Source organism: Cololabis saira, chromosome 4, assembly GCF_033807715.1.
Source record: "Cololabis saira isolate AMF1-May2022 chromosome 4, fColSai1.1, whole genome shotgun sequence".
Classification (NCBI taxonomy): Eukaryota; Metazoa; Chordata; class Actinopteri; order Beloniformes; family Belonidae; genus Cololabis; species Cololabis saira.
The window spans coordinates 40,611,579-40,629,139 of NC_084590.1; the positions used below are offsets into that span (position 1 = coordinate 40,611,579).

At 39.8% G+C, this 17,561-nt stretch overlaps 1 protein-coding gene across 4 annotated transcripts in view; it reads right to left on the bottom strand.

The window, feature by feature from the left end:
- Positions 1–17,561, bottom strand: part of LOC133441962 (rho GTPase-activating protein 42) — a 103,552-nt gene that overhangs the window by 55,242 nt on the left and 30,749 nt on the right. For all 4 annotated transcript variants that reach the window (XM_061719795.1, XM_061719794.1, XM_061719793.1 and 1 more), the window contains exon 2: positions 4,423–4,518. In XM_061719795.1, the coding sequence (XP_061575779.1) occupies positions 4,423–4,518 (96 nt within the window). The remainder of the gene's footprint in view (positions 1–4,422; positions 4,519–17,561) is intronic.

The following is a 17,561-nucleotide window of genomic DNA, read 5'->3' on the forward strand; positions in this document are numbered from 1 at the left end:
CTGCGCATCATCTCCTTCGTCCCCTGTGCCATCAAACTGTTGAACTCTTCACTGGAGGGGACGAGGGCAAAGAAGAACTGAAGAACAGAGGGACTGTGGGGTGTCAGTCAGTCAGTCTGACCAACAACAAACCGGACTGTGCAATAACCAGGACAGTGCGATAACTTTGTGCATAACACTTTTTCTTTTTTATCCATATAATTTTATTTATGGCAGTGCACTTTTATTGTTATTTTTTTATTTCTATTTTTGTTTTTATCTTTATTTTTAATTTTTTTATCTTTTCATCTTGATATGGGTCTTTGGTTTCTGGGATGTTTGATTTGTATATGACAGTGCTGTGTGTGTGTGAGATGGAGATGTCAATTTCCCTGAGGGAACCTCCCAAAGGGATTAATAAATTCGTCTGAATCTGAATCTGAATCATTCGTTCAGCCTTGATATAAATATTGGTTCTACTACTGTCCCTTCCATGAAGGTTACAAAGAACCTGGGTGTTATGTTTGATGACCTGTTAAAATAAATAACTTTTCCAGTTGAAGTAAAAATTGTCCAGTTGTGGATGTAATTCTGTTCATGCCCAATCTGTTTAACAGAAAGTGAGGAAAAGACATAACAGTGAAACAAAAATATAATACAGTAATACTGAAGTTATCCGGTTGTTGGTGTGAGTTATTAAGGGAAGGATTATAGTGATTTAATTTACTTTACTGCTCCATTGTATGCCTATCTCCTCTTAGAACCTAGACCTTAGATATACCTGCAAGTTGGTGATACACACACCAGTGGCCCTTTTCCACTAGTACCCTACGCCGTAGGTTCTGCGTTGGTGTAACACGGAACCATAAATCAGCCTTCAGCTGCTGCCGCGAGCGGATGGGAAGTGACAGAGAGCTTGGTAGATCTGGTCGTTCCTTATCGCCCGTCTAGATCCCTTTTTAATTCTCTCCTCAGCCACCAGGTTTATGAACATCTGCACCTCAGAGTTGGATCACCAAACAGACTTTTGCGCTGCCATTGCCTGTCGGATAAAATGAGGAAGCCGCGGGCTGTTCTCGTGCTGACTCCCGCTTCCTGATTCAAACGTCTGACGGCCCCGCCCCCCGACCAATTGGTGGCGTGGAGGGTGATGACGTCAGATCCAGGGCCGACTCAGCACGCTTAGAACCTCGGCAGAATAGGTACAGAAAAAGTATCTACTTGGCCAGCCTCTACCCGTCTCGGCCCGTAGTGGAAAAGCGCAAGACGGGGGCGTGGCGGGTAGAAGCGCGCTGAGTAGGTACTAGTGGAAAAGGGCCACAGGTAAGTTACACATGCAACAACATTCAAAAATAAGAGTGTACCTGACTTAATATGTGCATCAACTACTGGTACAGGCCATTGTTGTATACTGCCTCGATTATGGCAATGCCCTCCTATCCAGCCCTCCGGATTTTGCGATCAAACTGCTACAAAAGGTCCAGGATGTGGTGCAGCGTCTGGTCTTTATTCAAACCAAATAGACACACATCACACCTCTGTTCCTTGAGCTTCACTGGCTAACTGTGCCTGTTAAAAAAAAACTAAAGTCCCTGTCACTTTCCCGAAAGGTGATCTTGAGGTCCGCACCGTACCTAAAGATACAAAAATTAATCAACATTAAGCTTCACACAGATGAATACACATATGAAATAAGGAGGCCAGTTCAGCAGAAGATGAACAAAAGTGACATGATGACATGTGTGGGTTTATCATGCAGAATAAAACTTTTTATCTTTCATCAAGCTCAAAGCTTCTCTGACAGCAAAATACCTTTCGGGCTTCAGCGAAAGTTCTGATTACATTTACCATTAAGTTTGCTGTTACTATGGCAACTTAAACACATAGGCCAATACGACATTTTCTGATTTTTTTCATTTGTTAAAATGTGATGTGTAGTCACTGTAATCTTACAGTGTCTGGTCAGATGCTTTAAATTCAGTATTCAGAGTAAATGTTAAATAAAGGGAATTTTTTAAGAAAACATAAGGCCTCAATGTCTCTTCTAGGATAAATGTCAGTAAATTAAGGTATGGTATGATACAGACTTTGCTTATCCAGTGAGAATTGGCTGAACTAAATAGATATTTTTGGGTGTAATTTTACTGCAGGTTCAGAGGTCATTTTAGTGGGAATGCTACATAAGACTGTATTTATCCAATTTAAGACCTACTAAAAACTAGTTCTTTCCTTATTTTTATTTTCTGATACGAAAAGCCTTAGGAATGAAAGAGGGTGTATTTTCATTTTCCATAACTGTATGTGTTGGCATGGCTGTGTTGCGAATGCTCCCTTGATTGCAAGAATTGACGTGATCTTTTATTTTTAGATTAATAATGATTTTAGATTCAAAATTCCCAATATAAACCATTGACCCATGATTTTACCTGTCGCTATTGAGCTGGGTTTTTATATAACACATAATTACCTGTTAAAATACAGGTAAGCTGCTAAAACCCTACATTTGCAATGTATGATGAACACCCTTAATTGTAGACTTGTGGAAGTAAGCATTGCCTCAAATTACAGTCGCTGTGCTTTATTCTAATGCAGTTTGGATTTGAGTGTGGATTTTTCCATTAGACGTACTTAGTAATTATCCTCGTGGTCACCATACAGCCACAGCAGGGAAAACAAAGGGCATATTTAGTGAGCATTTTGATGAACATTGAAGACTTGTGAATAGGAGGTCAATATCCAGTATATCCTTCACCTATAGACAGCAATTCAGCAGTCTGCGGCTCAGCACCGAGCAAAAGATGTAAGATGAGGATAATGAGTGTAGTGCAAAACAAGAAGATAGAGAAGAGGCCAGACCGGCAGTCCTGCCCATTAGAGCCAACGCGGCCCTCTGCACGGCTGCTTTCATATCCCTCTCAGAGGCTCAAAGGTTCCCGCCTCCATTAATCTCTCACACTGATCACAATTAGTCCCTTTGATCTCCTACAGATTTGAAAAGATACAGGAGTAGGCATCATAAGCAAATCAATTGCATTAATTATACAAGAAAGGACTAGTAGACGACTATAAGATCTATAAGCCTACTTGGATCAGAATTTGTATGATTCTAGTGAACCATCTTTCATTATCATTTTCTTTGATAATGCTATATGCTCAAGTTATTTCATAAGTGGAAGGCATGTGTTTTCTTGAGACCCTGTCGAAGGTCAGAGATTGTTCAGAAAACAGTGTAACTGACAATTACTTGTAATTTTCCAGACTTTATTTTTTGTGAGCTATCAGAACACATTTTGTGTGTACACAAGGATCTGTTTTAATTCAGTCCTCCAAAGCTGTACTTGGATCAAGCACATTCTCTGAATGCCCAAACTGTCCGTGTGAATGTCCTAAAGTGGACATAATCGACAAGTGATGGCAAACTTGGCAGTTTGATCCCTGGCTCCTCCGCAATTTACAAGGTCCTTTGGCAGGACACAGATCCAGAAGTTTACTCCTGATGGCAGACGAGGGCCTCTGTACGGGGCCTCCGCCACCACTAGTGTATCAAGTTGTTTGCCAACGGTTGAATGAAAAGGACATTGCAGGATCCAAATACAAGTCGAAAGTGGCACCACTCAACTGCGAGCACAACTGGGAGTATTTCCAGAGTTGACTGTATCCAGATGGAGACAACAAGAAAAAGCCTACATGTCATGCAAATTGTCTTCCTCCATTAATTTAATATCATCAAGATGTTTCAAGTCACTTATAGCACAAGACACTTCCGATATCTGGTGCTCTGATTGAATTTATTGAGAAGAGTCTACGAGTACTAAAGGAATGGCACAAAAAGGTACTGCTAATGTTTGTAAAAGCATTTATAGGCACGTCACCTAAGGCCACAACCTTTGTTAAGAGAGCACACAGCTTTAGTAAACTATGGTGAGTCTGTCATTCATCTGGTGTGGGAGAAGTTGAACGTATCAAAGACATGATGAAACCTAAGACTGCTAAAATGTTTTAGAGGAAACGTGTTAGGCAGCGTCAGAAACCCAGGTTTGAGGTGGAGATCTGGGATCTCTCCGCAGAAAAGAGACCTGTCTGTCCATCCAAGTGCACAAAAGAATGTTTGAAGAGGAAAAGATTGACTGTTTCTAACATGTCAGAAAAGAGTCCCATCTTGAATCCCATTGAAATCCTTTGAAGCGAGATGACATCTGCCACTGCATAAAGAACTCTTTACTGCATGACCTTGCACGCATGATAACAGAAGAGTGGCAAAATCTACCAGTAGTTAGTTTGGAAAAGTTTCGAAAGGGCTAAAAGAAACTAAAAATCTTTCACTGAGATGATTTTTCAGCCACTCAGGCACTAATCATTAACAGAAATTTCAGAAGCAGCTCTGACTCATGGGAGTAAGCAGAGGAAGAGATGCATCCTCATGCCGTGCTGAAACTGACTTACCAATGTTCACCTCATCGTCCGTCTCTGCATCACCTATGCACTCAAACTGGAACTCCTGCAGGGACTGGGAGAACTTCTGGACAGCAGCAGAAAGACCTGGAGAACGATCACATGATCAGAGCATTAGATAGACATTATCAAAAGTGAACCAGACACGGACAGCAGAGTGTTGCGGACTGTTGGTTTAATGCACCCTTCCTGGTCTGTGCACATACAGCACAGCCAACAATTAAGTACTTATTAACATATGACACATTTCCACCACAGGAGCCCATTAATGTTTAATCTCACATTTTCCAACCAGGAACTTCTCGGCAAAAGCCGTTTGTTGTGTTTATCAAGCCGTATAGGATCTATGGACTTTATGGTGAAAGGACACCCTGATTCAAACAAAATAAAATTAACTATGTTCATAATTTGACTTTAAATGTATATACAGATTCAAACATTTCCAAAACCTTCCCTTAGCATCTGACTCATCATGTTGCCCAAATTAATCTTGGGCCAAAAATAGGAATCATTAAAGCCCCTCCTGAATAAAAAATAAAAGGAAATACTGATATAGAACTCTTGAACATACAACATATTTGTGTTTTTCCCAACATTTCAACACCTGCAGTGGACTGTAATAATCAGAGGATGCTGGTGTAAACGTGGTTATGCCAAAAGGCTTGAATCAAGCCAACTGTACATCCTTGTCTTGATTCTCGAGGATGTTTCACCTTACATCCAGGATGATTCTGCACCACACATTAAACATTAAACAGAAAGGGGGGGGCTTTAGGTTTCACATTGATTAAAATGACCAGAACCAGGTGATGGGAGGGCCAATGACTGACGAGCACACAAAGACCTAGTTTCACAAATTTGTAGGAATCCTTCCAGGAACAGCTTATTTAGCAATATATGTGAAAAAAGTGTATTTAAAAAAAACAAACAAAAACAAAAGACATAAATGAGATATAAAAGCATTTTAATAATAGCATCATGATCATTTTTCCTGTTACAGCCTGTCCTAACTGCACGCGAGCGTCCGACTATCGCGTCGCACTGCGTGGCATCGGACGCTCTCTGTCCACACTGAATCCGTTATGGGCCCCCACGTTATTTTGATTGACAGCTGAAACTCGCTTTTTATGGTTCTGCGTTACACCAACGCAGACCTTACGGCGTAGGCTACGCCGTCGATTTTACGCGGAACCATAAATCAGCAGAACCATAATTCAGCCTTTATTCACCGAACTACCCGCCCGTGCGCTCCTGAAAGAAACTCCTAAAATAACTCCTAAAAGAGTAAAGACACAAGTAAAAGATGGGTGAGTACTTGTAATCTTCCTACGTTTGTACTTTCTAAACAGAAAACAAGCTTGATATTTTGATATTTAAATGTTCTTCTATTTTCTTCCTGCCGCTCGCATTGAAAGCGCTGTAGGAAACGGTCATGGATGAAGAACGGCTGAAATGAGAAGTTATCTCTATGATTCCTCCTCATTTCACTACAAAAATCTCAATAAAGTGGCAGAAAGAAATATTATCCTATTATTAGTGTTCAGTTTGGACAGTCCAATAGAAAATACAGCAATGGAATTGTTTTTGTCGCTGACGCTCGCTCGCGTCGCATGCAGTTAGGACACTGTGTTAGATCATGATGTTTACAAGGACCTACAGTAAGAACACTTCTGATAAATATAAACTAAATTGCATCCCTGGAGGTTTTTGCTGCTGGGGTGAAATCTGTGACGTGATGGTAACCTATCCTGTTACTGTACATTAAAACTGTACACATTTCCCATATTTTTCCAACAAAAACAGTTTTTGTTCGTCTCAATGTCTCAACTTTAACTACATGATGACTGACGTGGTTATCACTGTGATTTGTGTCTTATATGATCACGAGTATTTTAAGAAATGGAAGAGCTCAATTTGGGACCCGTCACACATTTAGTTTTCTACAGTCTTTTCACATTTCTTTGTAGCTCTTAATTGCAATTCCTCACTTTTTTCTCTCTAGCAATAGTTTGAGTCAGTGGTTCATAATATTGAATGATGATTGTATTTAGAATACTGCATATTTTTGGGTTTAGATGTTTAAAAAAAAAGATGTTTAAGGGTAACACTTTTTATTATTCATGAGTCTTGGTTCATCTCTCTGCCATGAGGATGGCCCCATACACACACGCACACACAAACTACCTAGGAATAGGTTGTCATCTCAGAATTTCGAACCACAGATTGTGACACTACTAGGAGATGTGTGACAAATGTTCTGTTACACATTTTAGACCCGTCTCAGGGTGGCAAACACAAATTAAAATGCATGAGTCGTGTGAAAACCTGGCTTGCAAACATTTTGTTAAATTGGGAACGCTTCTTACAGTATATTATGTACGATTTTAGGCGCCAAGGTCCACAACACGGAGCAGCGGCACACGCCTGACTAATCAAGCGAGGGCTAAAAATGTGCCGTCGACGCTGCTCCACAAGTCAGAGGCAGAGGAGAACGAAGGGGAAATGTTCAGTGGTGGGTCTCAAACACGACTGAAAAGACACATTTCATTAAGTATGTTTTTTGTTTACTTCAGTATAAATAAGAGGTTTTGACTGATCTTACTCATACATGTAAATGCAGCAACGCATGCTAATGGAGTCATTTTGAAGGAAGATAGTGAGATGCATCTCAACATGCATCAACAAACAGTAAGGCTTGTTATGATTACCAACTTTAAGTGCATATAAATAACACATTCAGGGCCCGATTTACTAAGATCCTAAATAAACAGTACTAAATTGCGTGTGCACTGAAAAAGTTTGCGCGTGCTGTTTGCGTGTGGTTTGCGGGTGATCAACTAAGATTGCGTGCGCAATTGATAACAGGTGCAAACAGCAGTATTTCAATGAGGTGTTGCGCGTCTTAAGGTTTGCGAGCGCAGATCTGCGCCATGGAGAGTCTGGATGGAAAGCACAGTCACAAGTCACAAGCGCAAAATGAAATTTGACGAGTTGGAGTTAGAGATATTAGTGGAAGAGGCAAATAAACACATTCATGAACTACAGCAAAGAAATTTAAACATTACCAAAAGAAACGCAATATCGGAGAAAACCTGCGATAGAATAAATGCAGTTGGTAACACAAAAAACGGAAAAACGTCTGGTTTTTCATATTTCAATTTTTGGCACAGATCAAAAATACGAAATAGAAAAACGGGTCACAGGACTGAATTTGATTTTAATATTTAATTGGTCGGGTTTACGTGAGCCCGCGGTGCTCGGCATGATCTGAGGAGAAAAAGACAATCAGACGCAGAGCTGGAGAGCGCTTTGATTCATCTATTTATGAGTTAAGTTTTTATTCAGATGTCCACAGTATATTGCAAATATTATATATTATATAGCAAACACTGACAGTAAATGTGTGACAGACGGGACCATCATATGGCAAGAAGAGAAGAGAAGTGTTCAGAACAGCGCACAGAGCGCACACTAAAGGCTGATTTATGGTTCCGCGTCACACCAACGCAGAAACGAGGGCGTAGGCTACGCGGCGACGCACACCGCACCGCGACCCTACGCCGTCGGCTACGCCGTCGATTTAACACAGAAGCATAATTCAGGCGAAGCTGCAGTCTCTGCGCTGATCCTGACACAGCGGGTCGGAGCGGATTTGGTCATGATGTTTAACCTGTGTTTTGTGATTAATAAGCACGGGTTTTAATTAAATGTAATTTACGAAGGATGATTTCACGTTCAATAAGATAAGTAATCAATAAAATACAAAGTTTTGGCACAAAGGCTTGGCCTGCTTGTGGGCGAGTGGAGGGGGGCACAATAAGAGAAGGTGGCAAATATATAAGGCGAAGAACTAAAGAAAAAGTGGCCTTTAATAAAACTTGTGCAACCATTTTTAAAATAGCATGCAGCAGAATAAAGACTCTCTCTCTGCATATTCTTTGATTTTGGATGTCGCCTCCTTGCCACAATAACAGCAGCAGCAGATTAGCACCTTCCTTTCGAACGTATTAAATACAGACGCAATCCCAATACGCGCAACTACTTTCAGGCTTGGTAAATCTCATTGCGCGTGGTAAATGGAGTAATTTGCATCTTCCCCTCCCAGTATTTAGTATTTCTGCCGGGTACGCCCCATATTGATTATTCATCAGGGCAAAAGTACTAAATGGATTGTGTGTGCAATTTTGCGCATTTGAGAGACGCAGTCCTCTTTGCACGCTGTTAGTAGATCAGCTGGCACTTTGGTTTGCGGGTGCTGTCAAGTTTGCACACGTTTTAACACACGCAAACCTTTAGTAAATCGGGCCCTCAGTCCTTTATAATGAGCACTGGTGGGTTCAAGTAAGCTAGATAAAAATAGAAAACACAGTAAAAGTTAATAAACCTTTTAAAAAAATGCTCTGCTCTCCATCAATCAACCGGTAGGTTAATTTCTATCTGCCATGTCTCAATGAGTAAATTGGCGGCTTCATGCACATCACGCTTTACAAAGTTTCCTACTCCACTGTTTTACCTGCCTCGCTTAGCCGTAGCACCTAGTCATTTTTTTCTCAACTCTGACAGCCGCTAAAACCTAACATCTGCACTTTGTCTGCACTGAAGGCCGAGGACAGTCTGATAGTAGCTAGAAGCACAACTGCAGAAACAATAAAACTAAAACTTTCCAAGACTCTTGCTTGACAATCTCTCAGAGTAGAGGAGCAAAATGTAGCCTTTTAACAATCCACTGGCTGTCAGACTCCACGCCTACTGACATTGATCCAGCAACAGCTAGCGTTGGTGACTGTAATATGGGATATATTTCCCTTTTCAGTAGTCCATTCATCATAACACCCCAATCTGTCAAGAAAACTCAAGTCCAGATGAGCAACCCAGGACGGGTGTCAAAAGTAATGTACAACAATAAGGAGTGAAAATCTTTAAGAAATGTCCATCATAAATCTTTGATGTTTATTGGATTCCAGGAGTTTAGTTGTAATGAAATGTCTTTTATTTTCCAGACTGACATTATAAAACCTTGATAATATATGAAAACCTTACTCCTCCCATAAATTATAACTAGTGATGTCTGTGGGGGAAAAAATAGCCTCATCAATAGTTTTCCAGTTGTACATTTTTTCCTTTCACAAAAAAGCCAACAAGAAAAACAACATTTGACAGTATGAGTTAATACTACAGCAGTTCTACATTATACCTAAGGATGCATGTAGAGATCAGCTTTTATTTGGATATCTGAACATGTGCAAAGTCACCTCTGCAAGGTGACTCTGAAAGATGTAGAGCAGCAAGAAAAAAATAAAATAAAAATACACTTTTTTTAAAAACATAATAAGGGGTGTGATGTCTCTAGGTGGTGGATGGATGAGCTCGCAGCGCTGCGTGGAGACAGTTGGAGTGGCTGCGGGAGCATGGACTGGTCTCCAGTATCTGTCTACATGGATTTCAGAGGACTCAGGTGGAGCGAAGGCTTCAGACACACGGATGGAAGTGGGGTACGAGTGCATGCAGTGATTTTTCACAGCAGGTGGTGTAATCCTGGGCGAGTGACCGAAAAGCAGCACCTCCACATCCCAGATGTTCAACTGTTGGAGACAAGCGTCCATCCAAGTCGTCTACTGGGACAGCTTACCTGCCAACGCTGCATGGGGTACCATCATTACAGTTGTTGCCAAGACACGAAACACAACTCTCCAATGGATCCATGAAGTATTATTCAATTCACTTAAAAAACTAAAAACTAAAAATGTGTCATTTGTATGGTAATGTAATTCATGTATTTTCTTGCATTTCGTGCATTTGCACTCATGTTTGCTCCACTCTCGCTCAGGCTTCGTCCGTACCCATCAAAGAACGTCTACAAAGCTACAATGAAGCAATCACAAGCAAATCTGCCACGCAGCTAACTGGCCCACATGAGATTGGAATTCACAAAGGGAATCAAATCAAGTGGTTCCTTAACAAGTCATACAAGAAAGTTTGACCTCTGGCCTCATCCTGCTGTTCGAGCCCCAGGCAGCAGCGCCGCGAGCGCTGCGTCTGTGAAATACAAAGATCCTTGTGAGCTGTTGTTGACTTGTCTTGTAAAGCTTTCTTATGTACACAGTCTTGCACCTTTGACTTATCTGCAACCAGCCACAAATGGCCGAGAGCAGCTGCTCATTGTTTGTATTGATGATTGCAGCATGACCACTTAAGAATTAGAGCAGCTTTAACAGTGTGATGCTCCGCGAGTAAAAAAAAGACAAGTTTATCTTAGCCGGCACACTGCCTGTCCAAATACAACCCCCCCCCCCCCTATTATTTCTCTTTTAGTCCTGCAATGAAGGGAACCGGAACATAAAACAATGAAGCAAACCACGATATGTCAGGCTCCTCACCATAGTCAGTAATAAGAATGATGCCAGCATAAAACCCCATTTATTGTGATATTAAACATCGGGGGTTGTTCAGTTTGAACTGAACAGAATAAATTAGGAAGCAACTTTCACCTATCGGCTACATCCACTGAGAAGCTGAACTGTAGGGCTGGGTTTAAAAAAATCGATTAATCCGTCAATCGATTTTCCTTTGAATGATCAGATATCGATTCATAAAATCCCCAAATCGATCATTTAATGTCTTTTCTACCGTGTTTAATGCAGCCTAAGAGCGCTTAAGAGAGTTGTTCGACATCATGGCGGGAGCACTGAAGGCACCACCAACAAAGTTGAAAGCAGATGTTTGGATTCATTTTGGATTAAAAAAAGACACGAAGCCAGCCATTTTTGATAAAGTACCAAGTTAGAGTTTCTACAATTTACAGCAGTCCCAGAAGAAGAGCGGATTTGTCCTTACTGTGATATTAACGATATTGAAAATGAGTTCCATTTTGTATTTTATTGTCCTCTGTATCATGAGTTGCGTCAGAAATTATTGGATAGGTGTAAGAATTTGGATTTGATGTGGGTAAGTGATGCTGAGAGACTCAAATGGATTTTTGATTATAAAGTATTTGCACTTGCTGGCTATTTAGAGAAAGCATGGGATAAACGAAGAAAAGTAACATATATGTGAAAATATCCATTCTGGTTTTTGTAGTATTTTTATTTTATTTATTTATTTTTTAATTTTGATTTATTTATTTAGTTTTTCCGGTGTACATTGTGCAGCTCCCAATTAAGTGCGTGTGATATTGTATATTGATGATTTTCTGTTTCTGGTGTCTTATAATCCTGTAAGGGATGGGTCTTCGGACATGACACAAAAATAAAATTCATTCATTCATTCATTCATTCATTCATTCATTCATTCATTCATTCATTCATTCATTCATTCATTCATTCATACAGCATTAGTTCTCTGAGAATCTCTTCCATATTCAAGTAAAATTGGCATTGTCTCGATATCCTTACCCGAATCGGAAATTTAATCAAATCAAATATAATCGTGAATCAAATCGAATTGATTTTGGAAATCTGAATCGATACCCAGCTTTACTGACCTGTACTCATGTTCAGACTTTTCCAGCAATCCGTCCGTGAAGTGAACAGGAGAGATGATAGCAATAAAGCTCACTTTGGCTTACCATTAAACTTTGCTGGTTCTTTTATCTCAGACAAGGGTTTTTTAGGTTGTTGTTTAGGTCTTGAGTGGTAACGCTGCCATACATAAGAGAAGTCACAGAACGCAATGAAAAAATACAACATCAAACCACCCGTCAAACCACACACGACACTCGGTCAGATATTGGTTCATCCTGAGAACAAAATATACCCAGAAAACAAAAGCAACAACCATATATGAAATACCATCGGGGAGACAGTATGAGGTGCCGTGAGGGACATAATTCTGAATTAGTGTTCATAAACACATATGAAATCCAAAACCTTTTATACACACAGGTGAAATGCTCTTACACATACAACTGGAAATGTTCATAAACACATATGAAATCCAAAACCTTTTACACACTATACTGAAAACCTCTCACACTCACTTGTGAAATCTCTCATACACACAGGTGAAATGCTCTTATACATACAACTGGAAATGTATCCACTCACATATACAACTGAAATGTGCTCACAGATACTACTGAAACGCTCTTACACAAACTAGTGAAATCCTTTCATACAAACTAGTGAAATCCTCTTATTCTCACTAGTGAAATCCTTTCATACAAACTAGTGAAATCCTCTTATTCTCACTAGTGAAATCCTTTCATACAAACTAGTGAAATCCTCTTATTCTCACTAGTGAAATCCTTTCATACAAACTACTGAAAATTTCAGTAGAAACGTAAGTCATTTCAGTAGAAACGGAAGTCATTTCAGTAGAAACGGACGTCATTTTTATTTTTTTTTTCCCGGGAGTTATTTTGATTGCTTGATAGAGCAATCAAAATAACTGCAGAAGCCAAAAACAACTGACTGAAGCAACAACTTTACTCAATAATATATTAGTTTCAGCAGAGACTACAACCCCCCCGGTGACTGCTGGATGAGCCTCAAGTCACTTTTCCCATCACGGTGTTATGTTTGATGCTACCCGTTGGGAAATGCTACTTTGTGGTTCTGCGCCATGATTGATTCACATGAGCAAGATTAAGTCTAATAAAGTTCCTAAATGTCGGTTTCCATTATTTTTATATTAATTGTCCAGCCATAGTGCTTTGTATTGTATTATTAATTTAAATGAATGTATATCTTTAATTTGTTTGTAGGTGCAGTGCGAGTCCTGCAGTAGGTGGGCACATTTTGAATGTATCCACTATGACAGAGTCTCACATAAGTGCCAGAAATGTGGCTGAACTACTCTGTTTGGCATTTTGTTGTTGTTTGTGTTCATTAACTTTTATTTATTATTGTTATTATGTTATTAAATGTAGGCTAATTTTCTGAACTTAGCAGACTCTTCTTTTGAAACAAGAAATTGAGACTGTTTGTGTGCCTTTACTTTTATTTCTTATTATTTTATACTTATTATCAATCCAAAAATAGTGATCACAAAATGGATAAATTGGGGGGTGTAAGTATGCTGACATTCATCCTGCAGTGGCAGTGAGGTGATTAGTATCTTACCTGAATGCATTAAGTGACGGGAGCATTATTTGATAGGATGTTACTGGACTATCAAATTATGCTACCATTAAATAGATTTAACATGGATGATATGGGATGTTGAGTATTTGATCCTTCAAAATACACTACCCATGACATGAATTGCATTAGACTTTGTGAACATTATATGATAAAGAGAAAAAAAAACTATGTTATCACTTTATTTGATATCCATTTCGTTATTGGCCTTTATTTAACCAGGCAGGTCATTAAGAACACATTTTTATTTACAATGACGGCCTGGCAAGAGACAAGGACCACTTGGGGGAAAAGGACGTGGGCTAGGGAGTAAAACACAGTAAAATTGTAGCTCTACAAAGGTAGAAAACCATTAGGTAGCATTTTTTGATAGGGTAGCAAAAATCAATAGACAGGCGCTTTCGGTTTATGCGGTGGTAGCATTTTCCGACGAAGCAGCAGAAATCGACAGAACATCGGCAGCCGCGTGATAGCTTTCTGCCAGTATATATCCATGTGCAAAAACACTTTTGGGTTTGATAACGTGGTGTGTATCCTCTCAAAACTGTAGTTGTTGCCGTTGCTAACGGGATGCTCTGACGCAGCTGCCGGGATGGGAAAAGTGACGTGAGGCTCATCCAGCACACCTGCACCGATCTGCACTCGCAGTCACCGGGGGGGCGGGGCTGTAGGCCCGCAGTTGGAACACCTGACACGGTCCTTATAGTCTCTGCTGAAGCTAATATATTATTGAGTAAAGTTGTTGCTTCAGTCAGTTGTTTTTGGCTGCTGCAGTTATTTTGATTGCTCTATCAAGCAATCAAAATAACTCCTGGGAAAAAAAAAAAAAAATGACGTCCGTTTCTACTGAAATGACTTCCGTTTCTACTGAAATTTTCAGTAGTTTGTATGAAAGGATTTCACTAGTGAGAATAAGAGGATTTCACTAGTTTGTATGAAAAGATTTCACTAGTGAGAATAAGAGGATTTCACTAGTTTGTATGAAAGGATTTCACTAGTGAGAATAAGAGGATTTCACTAGTTTGTATGAAAGGATTTCACGAGTGAGAATAAGAGGATTTCACTAGTTTGTATGAAAGGATTTCACTAGTGAGAATAAGAGGATTTCACTAGTTTGTATGAAAGGATTTCACTAGTGAGAATAAGAGGATTTCACTAGTTTGTGTAAAAGCGTTTCAGTAGTATCTGTGAGCACATTTCAGTTGTGAGTGGATACATTTCCAGTTGTATGTATAAGAGCATTTCACCTGTGTGTATAAAAGGTTTTGGATTTCATATGTGTTTATGAACACTAATTCAGAATTATGTCCCTCACGGCACCTCATAAGACAGAGTGACGCTTTATTACAAGAAAGAAAGAACATAAAACATAGCATCAAATCTGACAGGTGAGTCACGCCTTGCAGTGCTCATAAAACATCAGCTGATAAAGATGCGTCACACGCCATCATGTGACACTCCGATGAAGGCTAAAGACTTCCGCCGGAACGGGTCTGAGATAAAAGACCCAACGAAGTTTGATCTGATTCCAGTTATCTGCACGGGAAAAGAAACTGAACCGCTTTTTTAAAACAAGAGCCAAAGTTCACACAGTTGTAGTGTATTTGCATCTGACCGAGTGCACGAGTCATTTGTAATTTTCTTCCTTTATTCTCTCACATATGTCAAACAGTTTCATGCCTCAATTACATGAAGGTCGGCGTGCGGACCTGCCGGGGTGAAAGTGGTCCCTGTCCACGGGAAGTCTTAATGGGGTGAAGCCTCGGCACGTGAGAAAGGCCTTTAACATTTCATAACTCAGCCGCATTCATTATTAAAGGAAACTCAAGATGGAGTTTCTTAATACCTTGACATTTTAGTTTTCCGCCAGCACGAATTAAATGTACACTTTTTTTCATGTCCACAATGAGCCACTAATTGCTTCTCATCCACCTTCTCCTCTCATCAGGAGCCATATCTTCATTTCAAACAAGGGGAACATAACAGTCCCTTTCCTGCGAGGAAACTGTCTTTTAGAGAAAAAAACAACACACACTGATGCAGTGTAAACAGCAGACTCTGTTTTCATGTGATAAAACACTCATTAGTTAGTGTACATGAAAAACGGAGCTGGAGATCGTTATCTGTAGTCATTTGCATGTCTGACTCAAACCTGTGGAAATCGTTTGCCGTATGGATGTTTGTAGTTACGTAATTTTCTCCATGCATTTTTAATAGCATTTTTTATTTATTTTTTTTTACCTCCCTATGTTTAATTCCCTTTATTATATTGAGCAAGAAAAAGTAGAGCATCAAAATAAAAGTGTTTTCCTTGGCAAACATATCAAAGCCCATTGTGACTTTAGACATAACTGATTAGTTTTAACTATAACAATATAAAAAGAGCCGCAATGAACTTATAAAAAAAATAACCTCTGATTTCAACTGTTGTTTTTAACCTGGAGGTGCGTGCAAGCGTGCTCCTCAATCCTCTTGTGCTGATAAAACTATCCAGCTCTAATTGCGACAAAAGTAAAATGAAGATTTTATCAACTCAAGCGAGCACACATACTGAAAGGGTTTTGAGGACTCGATGCCATAATAGTCTGATGCATTATCTTCGGTAAGTCAGACCGGCTGAAAATGGTGCTGAGGCTGCCCTGAGTGCCAAAGAGAGGAACTCTTCCAGAAGATGTATCGTGTCATTGATGTGCTCCTATCAGAAGCTGCAGATTTCAGATCAATACAGAGATGCAGTTGTCTGGCTTCCCTCACATCAATAATGGATGATTTCTTTTCCTTTTTTTTAGCTCTGTCGTTCAAACAAGCTGCACCTTCACCAATCAAATCAAATCAAGTTGTGTGCTCCCACGTTTCCCAAAGAGTCGCAGCAACTTAAGTTTTTGTTAATCATACACGGATGAAATCTATTTTTCTAAATCTCTTTATTAACTAAAGATAAAGTGAAGCGGTCCAACTTCTTTTATTTCTTTTTAGTCAAACACCTCTGGGCTTGTTTTTGGGAAAGATTCACAGTCTATTCTCTGGAGTGTGCAGCTCTTTTTTTCTCGACACAATCACACAGGGGAGCCTATCAGGACCTACTGTACGTGGAGGGCCAGTGTCTTTCCAGACACATGGCCAACACACCTAGCAGCAGAAACACGAGCTTACTGATCCAAACTACTGAGCCAAACTGAGCTGCACCGTAGCAGAAATGTGGTTTAAGGAGAAAAGTCGACTGGTTGAGTCTCTGCCTCCCCTGATACACATTATTAGTTTTAGAGATTACTGAGGCCTACAGATCTGGCAAAATAAAAGGCTACCCTGATTATTTAACATGGCTTTATTATGTTTTGCCATGTTTTCTGACTTATCTACACTGCTGTTCTGATAAATTATAATCTTCAAAGAAAGTAAAGTAAGCATATGTTGTAATATTCTGAGCCAAGAAGCAAACAAATTTATCAGTTTTCACACAGGACTGTTGCATGAATGCAGCTCAGCGGGGTGCTGAATTTGCAGAGAAACTAAAACTGAGAGCCTGTGCTGCTCCAACACCAGGGGAAATGAGTTCCCGAGAATCCATCTCCCACAAATAGTGATGAATTCAGCTATCGCACCAGCACAGCCTTGATGGATGGCAACTACGGCACCAGTCGTTTGGACGCAGCATCATTAGCCTCTATAGTCTGGCTGCAGATGTTTTCTGAGTCAGCTCGCATTTTTTGCACGGTTTCCCACATGTGCACCTACAGATGAAGGCGGGAAAAAGACACGCACAGACGGTGAGTGACTGACATCATTTGTTATGATATACTACAGCAGGTAATGATCACATGACGGGTTAGGCAGTTAAACAAAAATGAAATAAAACAATATTCAGAACCTGTAATCAATGTAATACTGCCCACCTCAGTCATCTCAATGTATTTCTCTATAATTGTTTGTCCATTGTAAATGTTCATGCACAGTTCACTTAAAGGAGCTGTATGTAAGAGCAATAATAAAACGAATCATAAAATTACCCCGATATGTCAACAGACATTTAAAAATCATGTTCATTTCAAATAC